At 42.0% G+C, this 19,877-nt stretch overlaps 1 protein-coding gene across 2 annotated transcripts in view; it reads left to right on the forward strand.

Moving 5' to 3' along the window:
• The window catches only part of FSIP2 (fibrous sheath interacting protein 2), a 64,918-nt gene extending 49,542 nt beyond the window's left edge, over window positions 1-15,376 (forward strand). For both annotated transcript variants that reach the window (XM_077282932.1, XM_077282931.1), the window contains exons 7-8: window positions 9,666-9,737; window positions 10,048-15,376. In XM_077282932.1, coding sequence (XP_077139047.1) covers window positions 9,666-9,737; window positions 10,048-15,297 — 5,322 coding nt within the window. In that variant the 3' untranslated portion in view covers window positions 15,298-15,376. The remainder of the gene's footprint in view (window positions 1-9,665; window positions 9,738-10,047) is intronic.
• Window positions 15,377-19,877: the final 4,501 nt, after the last annotated feature.

The raw sequence follows: 19,877 nt of genomic DNA on the forward strand, positions 1-19,877 counted from the left end.
CGTAATATATTGCACAGCTTCGTAGTATATAGCACAGCCACGTAGTATATAACACAGCCCATGCAGCATCTAACACAGCCCACGTAGTACATAGCAATGTGGGCACCATATCCTTGTAAAAAAAAGAATTAAAATAAAAAATAGTTATATGCTCACCTTCCGTCGGCCCTCGGATCCAGGCGAGGCGTTTAGCGATGTGACGCTCCAGTTCCAAGAATGCATTGCGGTCTTGCGAGATGATGACGTAGCGGTCCCGCGAGACCGCTACGTCATCATCTCGCGAGGCGGCAATGCATGGACCAGAGCATCGCGAGGAGCAGCGGGAAAGGCAGCGGAAGGTGAGAATATAATGATTTTTTAATTTGTTTATTATTTTTAACATTAGATCTTTTTACTATTGATGCTGCATAGGCAGCATCAATAGTAAAAAGTTGGTCACACAGGGTTAATAGCAGCGTTAATGGACTGCGTTACACCGTGGCATAACACGGTGTAACGCAGCCATTAACCCTGTGTGAGCGCTGACTGGAGGGGGCACTGACAGAGAGTAGGAAGGGGCGAATTCGCGGCCGGACTGTGCCCATCGCTGATTGGTCGCGACGTGGGATTTCCGTGACAGACCGACAAACAGACAGAAGTGCCCCTTAGACGATTATATATAGATATATCCCATCTAGTGCTTAGGGACGGGGACAGTATGGGTCTGTGTGATTTCAAATGCCAAGGTTGAATTTCAGCCCCAGTCCGTACCTGGTACACAGGTACCAAACATGTACAGTTGTGCTCAAACGTTTACATACCCTGGCAGAATTTTTGCTTTCTTGGCCTTTTTTCAGAGAATATGAATGAAAACACCAACACTTTTTCTCCACTCATGGTTAGTGGTTGGGTGAAGCCATTTATTGTCAAACTACTGTTCTTTTCTCTTTTTAAATCATAATGGCAACCCAAAACATTCAAATGACCCTGATCAAAAGTTCACATACGTTGGTGATTTTGGCCTGGTAAACATGCACAGAAGTTGACACAAATGGATTTGAATTGCTACTAAAGGTAACATCCTCACCTGTGACCTGTTTGATTGTAATCAGTGTCTGCATAAAAGCTGAGCGAGTTTCTGGGATGCAGACAGACTCTTGCATCTTTCATCCAGCCACTGATGTTTCTGGAATGTTAGTCATGGGGAAAGCATAAAAATTGTCAACAGATCGACGGGAAAAGGTAGTTGAAGTGTATAAAACAGAAAAGGGATACAAAAAGATATCCAAGGAATTGATAATACCAGTCAGCAGCGCTCAAACTGTGATTAACAAATGGAAAATCAGGGGCTCTGTAAAAACAAAACCACGGTCAGGTAGACCAACAAAAACTTTTGTCCACAACTGCCAGGAAATTTGTTCAGGATGTAAAGAAAAACCCACAAATAACATCTGCTGAAATACTGGACTCTCCTACTGTAAAGCACGGAAGTGGATCGCTGGTGTTTTGGGGATGTGTGAGCTACAAAGGCACAGGAAACTTGGTCAAAGTGGAAGGAAGGATGAATACAGCACGTTATCAGCAAATCCTTGAGGCAAATTTGCAATCTTCAGCCCGGAAGCTGCACATGCGAAGTACTTGGACGTTCCAACATGATAACGATCCAAAACACAAGACCAAGTCAACCTGTCATTGGCTACAGCAGAACAAAGTGAAGGTTCTGGAGTAGCCATCTCAGTCTACTGACCTCAATATCATTGAGCCACTCTGGGGAGATCTCAAGAGTGAAGTTCATGCTAGACAGCCCAGGAATTTACAGGGACTGGAGGCTTTTTGCCAAGAAGAGTGGGCAGCTTTACCATCTGAGAAAATAAAGAACCTCATCCACAACTACCACAAAAGACTTCAAGCTGTCATTGATTTTAGAGGGGGCAATACACGGTATTAAGAAATGGGGTATGTAAACTTTTGATCAGGGTCATTTGGATGTTTGGGTTGTCATTATGATTTAAAAAGAGAAAACACAGTAATTTGACAATAAATGGCTTCACACAACCGTTAACCATGAGTGGGTGGAGAAAAAGGTTTGATGTTATCATTCATAGTCTCTGAAAAAAGGCCAAGAAAGCAAAAATTCTGCCGGGGTATGTAAACTTTTGAGCACAACTGTATACTTTATTTTTTATTTAAGTGTTGAAAAAAAATTGTGAAATTTGTATGAAAAAAAAGTTTATACATTTGTCATCATTGTTTTTAAATTTTTCAGGATCTAGGACTGTGCGATGGCTTATTTTTTGCTCTGAGCTCAAGTTTTCATTGATACCAGTTTGTGGTAGATACAATATTTTGATTGCCCCTTACTGCATTTTAGTGCAATGTTACACCAACCAAAAACACCGGATTACTCACCGGTAATGCTCTTTTATAGAGCCACGACAGCACCCACTTGAGAGAGGGGATCCGCCCCTAGGAACAGGAAACCCTATGGAGAGATAAAAGGGGCGGTCCCCCTCGCTCCCACAGTTGGGTTACAGAGATTGCGAGGAACCGCCCACCAGAATTAGTAGGCAATTTGATTTCATCATTTATCATTAGTTAACTTAAGTATGGCTAACTACAAGAACCAAAAACACCCTTAATTGTGCATCTATAAAAATAACTCATTAGGGTGGGAAGTAAAGGGGTGCTGTCGTGGCTCTATAAAAGAGCATTACCGGTGAGTAATCCGGTGTTTTCTCTTCGCCACGACAGCACCCACTTGAGAGACTTTCAGAGATAGTCATTTGGGAGGGATCACAGTGTTAAGAACTGATCTACCAAAGGACAGGTCAGATGAAGAAGATAAATCCAATCTATAGTGATTATAGAAGGTAGTAGGAGAAGCCCAGGTTGCGGCCTTACATATTAGTTCTATTGGAACTTCCGCTCGCTCGGCCCAGGATGATGCTATCGCCCGAGTGGAATGTGCTTTTACAGTCTCAGGCGGGTTCTCCCCTTTGGATGAATAGGCCAGACATATTGCATCCCGAATCCACCGAGATAAAGTACCCTTCGTGATTCCATCTCCTTTCCTATGGCCCTGGAAGGAAATAAAGAGAGCCCTGCTCTTCCTCCAGGCGCTAGTTCTATCTAAATAGGCCAATATGGCTCTCCTCACATCTAATGTGTGGTATTTTTGTTCTTCCTGATTCGTAGGGTTATCATAGAAGGAAAGAAGAAAAATTTATTGTGATCTATGAAATTTAGTGCATACTTTGGGTAAGTAGGAAGGGTCTGTTTTTAGGACAATTCTATCTGGAAATATAGACATAAACGGTGGATCTATCGATAATGCCTGTATGTCACTCACTCTTCTAGCTGATACTAACGCGACAAGAAGAGCCGTCTTGATGGAGACATGTTTTATGTGAGCTGAATGTAGTGGCTCAAAGGGGTGGTCTGTCAGAGCTTCAAGGACTAAATTAACATCCCAAGGTGGTACATGGGGAATTTGAACTGTCTCTGACCTTTGGCAAGCTGCGATAAACCTGGCTACCCACCTGTCACCTGCAATATCGTGACCATATAAAGCACCAAGCGCAGAAATATGCACTCTTAAGGTACTGACTGCCAGACCCAAATCGCGCCCTTTTTGAAGAAATTCCAGAATCATAGGGATATGAATTTCGTTTGATAGTGCTGTTGGGTAGAGGTTTAAAAATTTTTTCCACACTCTCACATAAATAGATGTGGTGGATTTTTTCCTACTTAGTAGCAGAGTGTCGATTACTTTGTTAGAAAACCCTCTCATTTTTAGCAGCTGCCTCTCAAATGCCAGGCTGTCAACCGCAGACCCTTCACCTGAGGGTGGTTGAAGGGGCCCTGGAAGAGAAGATCCTGATCCTCCGGAAGGATCCAATGGGTCTGAGATCGACATGGCTCTCAGCCAGGAAAACCATGGCCTCTTGGGCCAAAACGGAGCTATTAAGATCACGTTTGCTCTGTCCTCCCTTATCTTCCTGATCACAGTTGGAAGAAGTATTAATGGGGGAAAGGCATATGCTTTCTGGAATGTCCATGGGACTTGCAGAGCATCGAAGATATCTGGATTGTCGCATCGGAACAAAGAAGCGAACCTTTTGACTTGTCTGTTTTGTCTCGTCGCGAAAAGGTCTATCTCGGGAGTGCCCCATTTTTTGATTATCATTAAAAAGATACGACGGCTGAGAACCCACTCTCCTTGGCGGAGAGTGTGGCGGCTGAGGAAATCCGCTTTTGGATTGTCGACTCCTCTTACATGCAGTGCTGATAAGGATAGGAGGTGCTCCTCTGCTATGGATAGAATGTCACCGGCTATAGACATGAGAGGTTCTGATCTTGTTCCCCCTTGGTGGTTTATGTATGCCACCGCTGTCATGTTGTCTGAGAAGATTCTTGTATGCGTTCCGTGTAACTGCGGAAGAAATTTACATATGGCATGATAGATAGCCTTCAGTTCTTTTTTATTAGAAGAATCGTTCGATTCTCTAAGAGACCACAGACCTTGAACTATTTGATCTCCTAAGTGTGCTCCCCAACCACTAGGACTGGCATCGGTAAAGATTGTTTTTGAAGGTTTAACCACCCAGGGAACCCCACTAGTAAAATGACTCTGGTCTAACCACCAGGTAAGAGAATTTAACACGTCTGATGGTAAAGATAACCGACTATCTAATTGGCCTTGTAACCTCTCTTCTTCCTGTAGAATTTGATACTGTAATTTTCTACTATGGAATTGAGCCCATGGGACAGCCGGGATACACGATGTGAAAGAACCAAGAAGGGACATCCCTTCTCTTAGAGAAATTAGGGGGTTATTAATCACCGATTGTACCTTGTTTATAATTGTTAATTGCTTAGAGTCAGGAAGAAAGCACCTTTGATTTGTAGAATCTAGAATAAGCCCTAGGAATGTTTGTCGAGTTGTGGGGGACAATTTGGATTTTTCCCAGTTTACTAACCACCCCAATTCCTGCAGGGATGAAATTGTATCCAGTAAACGTTGATGGCATTGGGAAAAGGAGTTGCCCACTATCAAAAGGTCATCTAAATATGGTATTACCAGTGTGTCTTTTAATCTTAAATATGACATTACTTCTGACATTAATTTTGTGAAGACTCTCGGAGCTATCGACAGTCCAAAGGGCATTGCTGTATATTGATAATGCCTTACTTGACCTTCCATCATAACTGCCACCCGTAGATATTGCTGATGTTCGATGAAAATTGGTAGATGGTAATACGCATCTTTAAGGTCAAGTACTGCCATAAAGCAATGGGGAAACAGAAGCTTTATAGTTGATCGTATAGACTCCATTTTAAAGGTTTGGTTTTTTAAGAAGACGTTTAGTCTTTTCAGGTTAATTATTGTTCTGAACGATCCGTCTGGTTTCGGAATCAAAAATAAAGGGGAATAAAAACCCCTTCCTCTTTGATGAAAAGGGACTTCCACTAGTACCCCTTTGGACAGGAGATTTATAATTTCCTGTTCTAAGGCCTCTTGTTGTGATTGAGACCTTAAGGAAGTCAATAAGAATGAGTCCGGAGGGACTCGGGAAAATTTTAATTTTAGACCCGTACATATAAGGCTAATTGCCCATGGATTGGAAGTCATTGTCAGCCATTGTGAAGAGAAGAAAGACAACCTACCACCAACGGGTAGATCTGTCTTAACGGGGTTTATCCTCAGGTTTGAATGGACGTTTTCCGAAAAAAGGCTCCTTTCTGTTTAAAGTCTTTATTAGCCCAGCGGTCTTGGTTTTTATAGTCTTTTCTCCTATTAAACATGGGCTTTCGGAACGCTCTCCTGTAGGATGGAAGATAAGTATTATTGGGGAACCCCTTCTTCCTCTCACCCGCTTTAGTTAGTATTTCGTCTAACTTAGTACCAAATAGGTACTCACCCTGGCATGGAAGACCACATAATTTAGACTTCGTTTGGGGATCTCCTTTCCACCCCTTTAGCCATAAGGCTCGACGAGCCGCGTTAGACAGACCTGCTGATTTGGCAGCCAGCCGTATGGAATCAGCCGAGGAATCCGCCAAAAAGGCTGTAGCTCCTCTGATTAATGGTATGGAAGAGATCAGTTTATCCCGGGAAAGGCCACTTTTTAATCCTTCTTCTAAATCATTCAACCAGACTAACATGGACCTGGCAGTGCATGTGGCTGATATAGCCGGCCTGAAAGCTCCTGTACAGGATTCCCATGCTCTTTTTAAGAGGGTATCAGCTTTCCGGTCCAGCGGGTCTTGCAAAGAGCCGGAATCTTCAACCGGTAGTAGGGATTTCCTAGAAGTGGAAGCCACTGCAGCATCTACCTTAGGGGCTTTTAACCATATAGAGAAATCTTCGTCATTAAAGGGATAGCGTCTTTTTGATGAAGACGGCAATCCTCTTTGTCCCTGGTTTTCCCACTCCTTTTTTACTAAATTTTTAATTGCTGGAATTACAGGGAAAGAAGTTTTTTTCCTTTCTGACAGGCCTGCAAACATGACGTCCTGTGGTGTTTTAGGGATTTTCGTATCCTCAATGCCCATGGTGTTACAAACTGATTTAACTAAATTGTCGATACTGTCTGTGGGAAAGCATGTATCCCGCTCATCATCTGAGGAAATAATCCTTGGGGAACCATCCGAATCTTTATCTTCAATATCAGAAGACTGCTCAGACCTGGGGGAAGTATATTTTTTCCTACTCTCGGGAATTTTCTCCGAGCTTCGGAAGGCCTGTAATTCTTCCCGAATCATACTCCTTATATCTTCCGACCTTACTGAAGACTCCTCACGTAAGGTGGATTCGATGCAAGACTGGCACAGCTTTTTTAAATAACTATCCGGGAGTGGCTGAGAACATAAAGCACATTGCCTGTGTTTGGTTTTCCCTGTTCTTTTTGCCTAAGGAATGTAGACAAAGAGGGGGAGTATAATCAGCCTAAGAAGGTACACACACACACTCAGTGAAGTTGTTGTTACAATACCGGCTGATGAGGAGGAGACGGAGGCACAGATGGCGACCGGCCTGATTTCTTATCTCTGGCGCTTTTAGAAGACGAAGATCTGCGACTGCTGCTTGTCCGGCTACCAGGTGTAATAGCGGTGACTTCGGATGAAGCCATCGCTGGGTCCTGGGGAGATGCCATGATGGACGCCGGAGGATCAGTGCCGGCGTCCTTTTCTAATGGGGGCCGCCATCTTCTTCCTGCCGCACCCGGAAGTGACCGCTACATCCGGGTCGCGGCCATTCTGTATGCGCCTGCGCCCCCACCAGCATCAGCGCAGGCGCCGTCCTCCTCCTGATTCACCCCGGAAGTTGCGATACTGCTTCCGGGGGATAGCACACCGGACCCACGCTGCCTGCGCACCATGAGAGATGGCGCCGCAGGATCTCCTTACCCCAGCGATTTGGTCCTTGCAGGTCCGCTGGGTGGATCTCCGTGAGCCAGGCGACTCCCCGGACCCGGCCTCACGGTACCTGCCAGCAGAGGGGGGAAGCTGCCATAGGACCCCCGACGCTGCTTCCAGCTTCTGGAGCCCTTGCCGTCCCATAAAGGTAAACTGCGCAAGCGGCATCCAGGCTGGGCATCCTCTTCTCTCCAAGCGTTTCCCGTAGGAACAGGAAACCAACTGTGGGAGCGAGGGGGACCGCCCCTTTTATCTCTCCATAGGGTTTCCTGTTCCTAGGGGCGGATCCCCTCTCTCAAGTGGGTGCTGTCGTGGCGGAGAAAAATATAATTCTGACATTTTGATTTTTTTGTTGCGCCATTTACAAATCCGATTAACCAATTGGTTTTTTTTATTTTTATTTTCAATGGGGCAAAACAGGGTGATTTGAACGTTTGTGTTTTTTTTAACTTTTTTCATATTGTCAAGTTTTTTTCCCATTGTTTACCTTATTTAATAGTCCCCTTAGGAGACTTGAAACTGCAATCATTCGAACGCCTGCACTATGCATGGCAGTGCTAAAACACGGTTATGTATAGCAGAAATTACGATCATCTATGAACGCCAGCCACGAGCCAGCGTTCACAGAAGTATCATAATGACACGCACGGGGGTCTTTTGCAGATCCCCCACTATCATGACAGGCTATTGGCGCCCCGTGATCATGTGACAGGGGCGCCGATGGGTGGCCAGAATGATGAGCTTCCAGCTTGCAAGTGTTATACAGTATCCCGCTGTCAGAGATTGACAACTAAATTTAACTGGTTAGGCCTCTTTCACACTACAGTTTTTTGGCGTCAGTCTAAAACCGCCAGTTTCCTCAAATAATGGATCCGTCATTTTTTTTTGGCGGATCCGTTATTTTCCCATAGACTTGCATTGGCGACGGATTGTGACGGATGGTCGTCAGTTCCATCCGTCATGCGACGGATCCGTCGAAATTTGGCGGACGTTGTCTAGACATAGACGGACATTGAAACGTTTTTTGTCAACGTCGAAATGACGGTTCGCGGTGGATCCGTCGCGTCCGTCATTCCATAGAATGGCCGCCTATGGGCGACGGATCCGTCACGACCGTCATTTCCGCAGATCCGTCACCCCAATCCGTTTTTTCAATTGCGCATGCTCCAAAAAGTAGATACTTTTCCCAGACAACCCCCAAGTAACGGATCCGTCAAAAAAACGGATCCGTTGGAACCGTTTTCTCAACAATTGTGACGGATCCGTCACTATGTCGGAAGTGACTGACGCCAAACAACTGAAGTGTGAAAGAAGCCTTAACAGGCGCTGGTGAAGCTCTGATCTTCCTGAGGCTGTTAAAGGCACATGACAGCTGATTAAATCAGCTGTCAATTGCGGGGATACAGGCCCAGCATCGAAGCCCGCATCACAGTCAGGGACACAACATAAGATTTAAACATATGTCATATGTCGTGAAGGGGTTAAACAGCCGAGCTCTGTACTCAGCTGTCTCTGTCAGTCCCTTAGACTTTGAATGCAGTTGCACCATCTTTGCTTGGGTACCATTCCATTTATTTTCCTCCTCTCTCTATTTGGTCAGTGAGTTGTAATGGACATTAGGGATCCCTGCTTTATTTATTGGTGGGGTGCCCCATGGAGTCCTCTTCAATCAGGCATCCTGTGCATAAGGGATAAATGTTCATCTTGGAAAAAAAAATTATTAACCGCCTACTCCAGTAAAAATGTGAAAATTTAGATGAGACTGGAGTAAACCCCAGTGCTCTCTTTCTAACTCGTACAGGGATTAAGAAAGTTGAAATCTGATGAGGTGTTCAGTGTAGCCTTCCATTGAGGGGTATATGCAAATGATCAGTAAATGCGGCGGTTGGACACTGTGTCCATGTGCCCGGATGCGGTCAGATCCCCTGTGACCGTGATCGTTACACCCTCGGTGCCAAATAACTACCTGTATCTTAGCTTTTGAACCTCCCTCATTGTAAAGGTAAGTGGATCCCTGCAGTTTACTGCACATGTATATTTTTATTATTTGAGTGGTGTAATATTGTAGTAGGAACAACATCATAACTGGAATTAGGATTTAAAGTGTAAAGTCTATTCCAGTACATGCAGTAATACTCACAATATATATGGCAGCATTACTGCTTTCTGTGAATAGTGATCATATTAATTAGAATCATTTACTTAAAGCACAAATAAAAAGTAATTCCTCTTCTAGTAATTTTTATTGATTATTTGACAATGTCTAGAACTGGCGAAAGAATGACCTACGACTTTCACAAATGAGGAAGGAAAGGTCACAGGAACTTAAACCAATAAAGGTAAGATTAAAAAAAAAAAAACTATTAAAAACTCCCTTCAATCTGTCCCTTAATTATTATTAACCTGTCCAATATGCAATATGTTTTTAAAAAGTAAGTTATGTTACTGTGGAGACAAATAGTTCCGAGTTGAAAGTGTGAACACAGAAGAATAGTGCATTTTAATCAAAACTTTGCAAAGTACCTTAATATTTTATATTATATGCATTAGGGGAATACAAAAAAAGGAATCACAAAGGGGTTTTGGCCAGAGTTAATATCAACTTATATACCGCCATGTGCATATATAATGTGTTTTCTTTTTTTTTAGGAAAAGAAAAAGACAGTTTCAGAAAAGTTTGATGATTCAGAAGATGAAAGCAACTTGCATTCATCTATCCATTCTAGTACAATAAACCATAGCAAAAAAACAATTTCAGAGTCATCTGAAATCCAACCAACTTCCTTGACTGTGACAAGTCCCAAGGATTTATCACTAACACCTGACCTGCAACTAGCAAGAGAAAAGTTTGGTGATCTATCAGATGTAGCCAGCCCCATTCTAGATACATATTTGAGTACATATGTTACTAATGAGGAAACAACTTCTGGATTACATACATCAAAAAGCAACACTATTTCATCAACCATGGCTACTTCTGAAGAGACAATGATGAAATCTGAGCTCCCAGTATGTGACCTGCAACATTTTAGAGCCAACTATTCCACAATGTTTCAAAATATATTTGAAGCCCAAAGTGACTACTTATCATCTGTTTCTGAAGATCTCATAGAAATAGCCTTTGGAAGGTTAACTTCTGCAGCATCGGGGCACCATATTGGATTTACACCGGTTCAAACAGTGCCTAAAGAAACATTACATGATATCAGAGGGAAATCACCATGCAGATATTTAATCTCTAGACTTGAAGTAATTTCAGCTGCGAGTGAAATTGCAGAAAATGCTTTAAGCAAATGGCATGAAACTGCTGTGCAAACATTTAGCTTCCAATATGATGACACATTTGAGGAAAGAAGTTCATTCAAAAAGTTGTACAAGGTTTTTTCTTGTGTGAATAGTCAGGAGGAAATGTACAAGGCAACACTTCCTGTAGCCACAGCATCCATATTGGAAAGTAGTGAAGAAATTGCAAAAATTGTGCTTGGGCATCTAGAAACATTTTCTAGATCAAGGTTCAAGGTGCCTTTTAAGCAAAATTCAGACTCTGCAGAAGTTGATTCATTGAAACATACACCTTCAAGATCTGATGATAATCGATTAGAAGCAAGACTATTATGTGACACATCCACACCAATTGAACAATGTCAGATTCTTCTGAAAAAAGAACTAGAAAATCTGGCAACAAGTATAGACAATCCTGGACATAAAGTTTATGTGACAATTCAAGAACTTATTAAAACAGTGCTTAATTTGATTACTGCAGACATTGATTATGACAGAAGGCAAGAAATTAGAAAGAAAGTTGTTATTTCTGATGAGGAAAAGTTCCTGTTGTACAAATATCTTGGAAAAAACTACACACCAACTAAAAAGGAGCCTCTGAGAAGTTACTCCAGAACCCTGCTGTTAGCTACGTCTCAAGAGTCACATGTTAGCCGAAAATACTTAATAAGTCCAGAATCAGAACACCAGGCCTTTAGGCATGTAATTGAAGAAGTCAACGTACCAGGGATGGCCAGCTGCTTGGAAGAGGATAAACATGATAGCAGAAAACTTGGCTGGCGAAAAGTGGACCCTGATAGACAATGCAGAGGATATCTTAAGAATGTTTACATTGTTGCACAACCATTAGACAACCAAAACAAATTGGAAAATAATTGCTTTCTTCTTAATATGTTCAGCTTTGACCATCTGATACACAGCCAAAATGAATTTAATCGTCCCCTCAAAGTCATAGATGTCCTTGTTTCTGAAACTTTAATAAAAATACTAAAGGATCTAAAATACCCCATCCCTGAGTATCTATACGGCTTTCCAGAATTCCCCAACACAGATGATACTGACATTACAATTAAATACCAAAAAGCTAGGAATACATTGCTGTTACCGTCTGACATCAGGTCTTTCTCCCATCACTTGGTAGAGTACATTCTAAAAATAATGTATGCAACCTCCTCATATGAGAACTGGAAGGAATCTTTTCAATCTATTTTTTCTCCAGTCAAAGATGTGCGAGAAACCTACACATTGACTGATTGTCCTCAGGTAGCATCCGCTTCAGATTTATTTCTCTCTGAAAAAAACAGGATTTGTGAGGAAATAGTTCAAACTGTTTCCGCAAAATTTGAAAGTTTCCTGCTGCTAAAGTTTAAGAAGTATCTAACTGCAGGACATATAGTTGACACAGATCTAATGCTATTGATTCCAGAAATGTTCACAAAATTAGAGATTTGTACAAAAGGTATTATATCTAGGATTCTAGGTGTAATTGCAAAGTCAATTTCCCAGAAACAAACTCAAGACCAACTCTCAAAAGATGACACAATTATAACTCATGTACTGATAAGTACTTTGCTTGACCATATACGCAATGAACAATTTGGGGTAAACTCAGAAGAATGGTGGTCAGCTTTGTCAGCTTTACATGAGTGCTTAGATGGAGGTTGTGTCCTGCATAATGTATATGACAGGACCATACCTACATATTCCCAAAAGTCCCAGCTACTAGACATCACTTCGTCAACCCTAGGTGTGGCCTTCAGGCAAATAATGGAAACAATAAAAGAAGAATCTATGAAGTATGCATCTGACCAATCAACACTGCTAGAGTTTGAGACTGATCTTTCCAAATGTTGTAAAACCAGTGTTCGCTTCTTGCAAATGGAAATTGATGTGCTATCCGAGTCAATTGTAGAAGACCTTATAAATATATTGTGTAGTGCAAAGCAAAAAATAAAGGAAGATACGTCCTTGCTTAAGTATGAAGGATCTGATGTTCCAGCAATCTGTGACATTTTTTCTGAAACAGTAAGTAACTTAGTTCTAAGAGGTGTTTTTGGAAAGTTTAGACGGTTTATTAGTCTTGCCGTCAAAGTCATTAATCCATACAGCAAAAATGTGTCAAAAGAAATCTATTTTCCAGAAATGTTCCCTCAACAGGATGTACATTATGGACCGGCAGAACATCCAAACAGAAAAATAAAAAGCACTATGCCAAAATCCAATCTGTACAGTCATTCAAAACACCTTTCTCATGAAATTATGTGTGTTATTTGGACTCAACTAGATAAGATATCTAATAACATTAGACAGTCTGTACTTGGAGATGAAGCTGTAAGGTCTGAATCCATCAGCCTGCTTGACCCTGAGGTAGAGAAGATAAGTTTGCACTCCAGCTTTTCAGAAGATGAAAGTATCAGATTTCACCAGGATAAAACTATGCTGCAGAATATAGAGACCTATATAAGAAAAAATATTGTGCAAAAACTCAGTATGCATTTAAAAAGAAAAGAATCAGTTACACCAGAAATTGAAAGTGAAGTTAAGAAGGTAATGTTGATGCTCTTCAAACAGCTCTTGATTGACCTAAGTGTACCGCTTAAACTAACCCATTCTAGTCAGATGAGTAAGTTCCATCAACAACTACTTTCAGAAACCTTACAGCATGCAGATAGTTCTCCTTTTAATGACTATGAAGTTCATAATCTTTCTTGGGATATCCTAAAAATCCTCTCTGACATTATGCATGTGTGTAAATTGCATGACCAAACTGACAGCTCCGCTAGAGACATAATGGATCTTATTTATGGTGTCAAACCAATAAAGCCTATTTTAAAAAAAATAAAGAACATTGTCATTTCAAAAATTTTTACTCTTTTCCGACAATTGATCCAATCGGAGACAAAAAAAGACATATTGTCAGACACAAGACTCGAGAGTTATGCTCGGGAGTTAGCTGACAACATAGTTTACCAAGCTGAAGAACACCTACATGAACAGTTCAAGGACAATTTTCCTTACGAAAATTTTTTGCCACTTTCTAATATCGACATTGCTAATCACATATTTGATGTCCTTCTACAGTCTTTAAAGTATACATACCAGCCTAAGGGCGCGTCGGACAAATTAAAATCTTGTGACAAAGTAGACACAGAAGAAAAAGCGATAAAATCTAAAGCAATAGAGATTGTGGAAAGGGTAGAAATTATCATTAAGAACACCATTGACCATCTGACAACCATTGTTCTATCTAATCTAACTCTTGATATCTGCGCAAGGAACTTGGCCAGTTCAGTAACAGAACTCATACAGAGAGAGTCAGAGCAAGAAAGAAGGTTCATGTATGGTGGCATGAAATACATCATTGATAAAAATACTCTAGCCACTGAAGTTGTGAATATTATTTTACAGAAATTTTATGCAATGGGTGTTTCACATGATACCAGTTTAACGCATGAATTACACAATATAGATAGTATTGACACATACAGATCAAAATATGAAAGGAGTCTGATGTCCCATAGTTCTTCTACCTCGGAGCCTGAATTATTAGCTATGATACAACAAGTGGAATGTGTCCTGCATAAGGTTCAGACAGAGATTGCCTTGCAGTTAAATTGGAATCAGTCCAATGAATCTTCATCTAACTATCTTTGTGAATCCAGCTTAGGAATTTCTAGATCTGATATTGAGTTTGTGGCCAAGGATATCATTGAAATCATAATTGCGAAGCTTTCCAAATATATACAAGACGTTCAGTCCTATGCAAACCTTTCATATGAAGCGCAATCTTCCATGTCATTAGAACCAGAGGAGACCCCTTGCTTTTCAGAAGAAAGAAGAAGTATTTTTCATTTCATTCATACTCAAAGTGATGACACCAACTCAACGGATGAGTTTGACGCAGAAGAAAGTTTACTCAGTCACCATTTACTTGCAGCGGTAAATGATAAAACCACTGCCTTTGCTGATACAATAGCTTTTAAATGCAAGCCCCACCTTCCAGTTCACGAGAAAAATGAAAATATTGGCACTTTTCTGGCACGAGTCAATAACAACAGCAGCTCAAGTCTAGAATTATACTCCCAAGACATAGTTGTAAAAGTACTTGAGAATATTACACCCAGGATTACAAGTAAGCTACTGCACGTCCATGATATACCGCAACATGAAGGCACTGTAGTAACACATCTCATCGATAACCTTTTACACAAATTGTCCTTTAAATATTACAATTATTCTAATGTGTCTGAGAAAGTGTCATCATACAATGTCTGTACGGAATCTGATACGAAGACTGAAGAAGCCATGGACCATCTGAAAGCCTTTACCCCAAAGCTCCTATCACCTTCCAGTGTAAGTGAACAGAGACGGTTTACTGTAATAGGAGTGGTACTATCAACCAGCAGCAGCATGGAGTCTGATTCTGAGACTAGAGAAGCGGTGGACCATATAAGAGCTTCTACCCCAAAGCCACCAACACTACTATCATCCAGTGTGAATGAAGAGAGAAGGTTCTCTGTACCAGTGATGGTGCCCCCAACCAGCAGCAATGCAGACTCATCATCCCCCATTGTTAGTGAGCAGAGACGTTACAATATTAGACTTCATTTTCTGTAATGGCTAAAAGAAACTAGTTCACCGAAACGTAAAGTGTATAAGACATAATAATATAAATATTCTTTAAATAAACACTGAATTTGTATTTATCATATAATTGTCTAATGTGTATATATTTTAGTGGAATATAAAACAATTTTGGGGTCACTTTGCACTAGGTCAGGAGGAAAATAATCATTTCAAAGCATGAAGCTTATTTAAAGGGAACCACATACAATAATGATCAAATTCCATGAGCCCATGTGACAGTGACAAAGCGACCGCTGATTGGCTTTAACTGTCACGTGACATTATTTATGCCAGGAGACCAGTAGCGGACAGTGGCCAGGGCAGAAGAGTGGCAGGCGCTGCCCACGAAGGAGAGTACAGGATTTTATTTACTTCTTATAATTCCCTAATCAAATGATTTTAAAGTAGGGAAAATCCCTATCAATCGCCAATCTGCTCACTTTACCGTGGCACTTTTCCTTTACAAAATGTCATATTAAATATAAATTTAGACATTACAGGTTCATTCATATAGATATCTCTGCTGGAAGCGTGCCTCATATTACAGCTGGGAAAAAAAAACCCTTACTAGTCATAACAGACATTAAACTTTGGGCATTTGCTCACATAAGTGAAGGACTTTTCTGATGCAATTCTATAAATGGGCAGTACAGAGGTGTGAGGTTCCATTGTAATGTAGTAATGCTAGAAAAAAACTGCTGTACTTTCAAATAACTGAATTATTATGTATATAGAGAATGGTTCATTCTAAATTATAAGACCGGTGAGAAGTATACAATACCGGCCAAGTAGCGACACGAGTGGCTTCCTGATGCAGAACTGAAAGCTGCAGGGTAATGTCTTTAAAAGGAAACTATAACTACTTTTCATGATCCCATCTTAGAGCAGCATAATGTGTAGACACACTGAGTCCACTGATGTGTCACTTACTGGGCTACTTAGAGTAGTTTTGAATAACTACTGTTTGAGTCAGTTCTCTTGACGATGAGCTCTGTATAACTTTGCCGGCACCAATGATTAACAGCTTTGTTTTCACTATGGAAAGGCGTAAAGTAGCTGATCAGAGGTGAAAAACTGGGAAAGAAAGGAAAAAATATCATGAATATCGAGAACTACATTGCTGCAACTTTGCTAGTCCTCTCCGTGATAATCTGCCTGGTAAAACAGGGTTTTATTAAAACCGCAGCAAGCAGCCCAGTAAGTGATACATCACTGGAATCAGGGTCTCTGCCCCTACATCATGCTGCTCTCGGATGAGGTAGCAAAAACCTGGTGATGGAGTCTCTTTAAATGTTGTAGTATGTGTTCAGAGTGCAGAGCTGTGTATAACACCGCCCACACCACTGACTGGCAGCTCTCTGTGTACACTGTGCATTGTCAGAAATCACTGGTGAGGGTGAGGTTACACCGATTAGCCCGACATGTGACACCTAGTCTTGCAGTGATAATCTCCTGCTGATAAACCACTGATTGTATTGAAACTACCGCAAGCTGCTGAGCAAGTGACACATCCCTGGAATCGGCCTCAGCTCCTACATTATATTACTCTCAGATTTAATAGTAAAAATCTGCTGACAAATTCCCTTCTATGATGCACTCACCCTCCTATAACTGCAGTGTATGGGGACAAATATGACAAAGTAGTTTTGGTACGTGGATGTAATCGGTGTCGTAACGTGGAGGGGGGAGCAGGAAGGCTGTATGCCTGGGGTGCATATTTCTATGAGGGATCAAAATGCTGTCCCCCATCACCCATTGTGAAATGAGCCTTTGGATTGGCACCCATGAACGCCCACCCGGTGGCCAAAGAAAAGATACGCTCTCAGTATAGTAAAGTGAGCTTTGTCATCTCAGTTGCTGTAAATGCTGAGAGCAGAACCTGATGACTAACACATCTCACCTGCTGGGCTCCGCATAGGCAGGGAAAGACCTGAGTCCTGGGCATTGCAGTGTTCTCCCGCAGCCGAGTGTCCTCACAGTTTTGTTATACAAGAGCCTGGCACCAAATTTAAAGAGAGTGTCCTCTAGATTATGGTTAGGACTCGGATTAGGTGGGATTAAATCCGTGCTTAGGTCTAACTATAGGGTAGTAAAATAGTTATATACACAAAACACCGGATTACGTACCGGTAATGCTCTTTTATAGAGCCACGACAGCACCCACTGAGAGAGGGGATCCGCCCCTAGGAACAGGAAACCCTATGGAGAGATAAAAGGGGCGGTCCCCCTCGCTCCCACAGTTGGGTTACAGAGATTGCGAGGAACCGCCCACCAGTATTAGTAGGCAATTATTATCATTTTATCTTAAACTACTAATATTTACAAGAACCAATCACCCTTATCCGTGCTCATATGTAAACTAATATATAAGGGAGGGAAGTGAAGGGGTGCTGTCGTGGCTCTATAAAAGAGCATTACCGGTACGTAATCCGGTGTTTTCTCTTCCCCACGACAGCACCCACTGAGAGACTTTCAGAGATAGTCATTTGGGGGGGATTATTGTGTTAAGAACTGATCTACCGAAACACAGGTCAGTGGAGGCAGATAAATCTAGTCTATAGTGACTATAGAAGGTAGTAGGAGACGACCAGGTTGCGGCCTTACATATGAGTTCTATCGGAACCTCTGCTCGCTCTGCCCAGGATGATGCTATCGCCCGGGTGGAATGTGCCTTTACAGTCTCAGGTGGATCTTCCCCTTTAGACGAATAGGCCAGGTATATCGCCTCCCGAATCCATCGGGATAAAGTGCCTTTAGTAACACCAGCTCCTTTCCTTTGACCCTGGAAGGAAACAAAGAGAGCCCTGCTCTTCCTCCAGGGACTAGTCCTGTCTAGATAGGTTATCACAGCCCTTCTCACATCTAAAGTATGGTACTTTTCTTCTTCTTGATTTGCAGGGTTATTATAGAAGGTAGGAAGAAGAATTTCTTGAGATCTATGGAATTTAGTACACATTTTAGGCAAGTAGGAAGGGTCTGTTTTTAGGACAATCCTATCTGGCAATATTGACATGAATGGAGGATCTACTGATAGCGCCTGTATGTCACTTACCCTTCTTGCCGATACTAAGGCGACAAGAAGAGCAGTCTTGAGGGAGACATGTTTAATGTGAGCAGAATGTAGAGGCTCAAACGGGTGGTCTGTCAAGGCTTCAAGGACCAGATTAACATCCCAAGGAGGTGAGTGGGGAATTTGGACCGGTTCTGCTCTCTGGCAGGCTGAAATGAATCTGGATATCCACCTATCTCCCGCAACGTTGTGACTATACAAGGCCCCTAGTGCAGAAACTTGCACTTTTAAGGTATTAACCGAAAGGCCTAAGTCCCGTCCTTTCTGGAGAAATTCGAGAATGATAGAGACTGGAATTTCCTTTGACAGGGCTGAGGGATAGAGGCTTAAAAATTTTTTCCATACTTTTACATAGATCGATGTAGTGGATCTTTTCCTACTCAGCAGTAGGGTATCAATTACTCTATCAGAGAAGCCCCTTAGTTTTAATAGCTGCCTCTCAAATCCCAGGCTGTCAACCGTAGACCCTTCACATGAGGGTGGTTGAAGGGCCCCTGGAAAAGCAGATCTTGATTCTCTGGGAGAATCCATGGATCCGAGATGGACATGGCTCTGAGCAGAGAAAACCATGGTCTCTTTGGCCAGAACGGGGCAATTAAGATCACATTCGCTCTGTCCTCTCTTATTTTCCTGATTACTGTTGGAAGAAGAATCATCGGGGGAAAGGCATATGCTTTCTGAAATGTCCACGGAATCTGGAGGGCGTCGAGAACATCGGGGTTGTCGGTTCGGAACATTGAGGCGAATGTTTTTACTTGCCTGTTGTCTCTTGTAGCGAAGAGATCTATGTCGGGTACACCCCATTTTATAGTTATCATTTTGAATATCCGATGATTTAACACCCACTCCCCCTGATGGAGGGTATGACGACTGAGAAAGTCTGCTTTTGAGTTGTCTATCCCTCGGACATGTAGCGCTGATAAGGACAGAAGATGATTTTCGGCTATAGTCAAGATGTCTTCGGTTAAAGACATGAGAGTGCCTGATCTCGTTCCTCCTTGATGATTGACGTAAGCCACTGATGTCATATTGTCTGAGAGTACCCTGGTATGTGTTCCGTGTAGCTGTGGGAGGAATTTACATAGGGCATGATAGATGGCTTTTAGTTCTTTTTTATTAGACGAGTCGTCTAACTCCGTAACCGACCACCGCCCCTGGACAACCTGGTCCCTCAAATGTGCCCCCCAACCATGAGGGCTGGCATCCGTAAATATTATGTTTGAGGGTTTAACCTCCCAGGGAACCCCGATAACTAGATGGTCTGGTTGTAGCCACCAGGTTAGAGATTGGATTACGTCACTAGAAAGGGAAATTTTACCGTCTAATCGCCCTTGTAATTTTATCTCCTCATGTAAAATTGTATACTGTAAGCACCTCGAGTGGAACTGGGCCCATGGAACCGCTGGGATACATGACGTGAAGGAGCCAAATAAGGACATACCTTCCCGAAGGGAAATTATAGGTTTATCTAGTATAGACTGAACTTTATTCCTCACCGTTA

This window comes from Ranitomeya variabilis, chromosome 2 (genome assembly GCF_051348905.1).
Source record: "Ranitomeya variabilis isolate aRanVar5 chromosome 2, aRanVar5.hap1, whole genome shotgun sequence".
NCBI lineage: Eukaryota > Metazoa > Chordata > Amphibia > Anura > Dendrobatidae > Ranitomeya > Ranitomeya variabilis.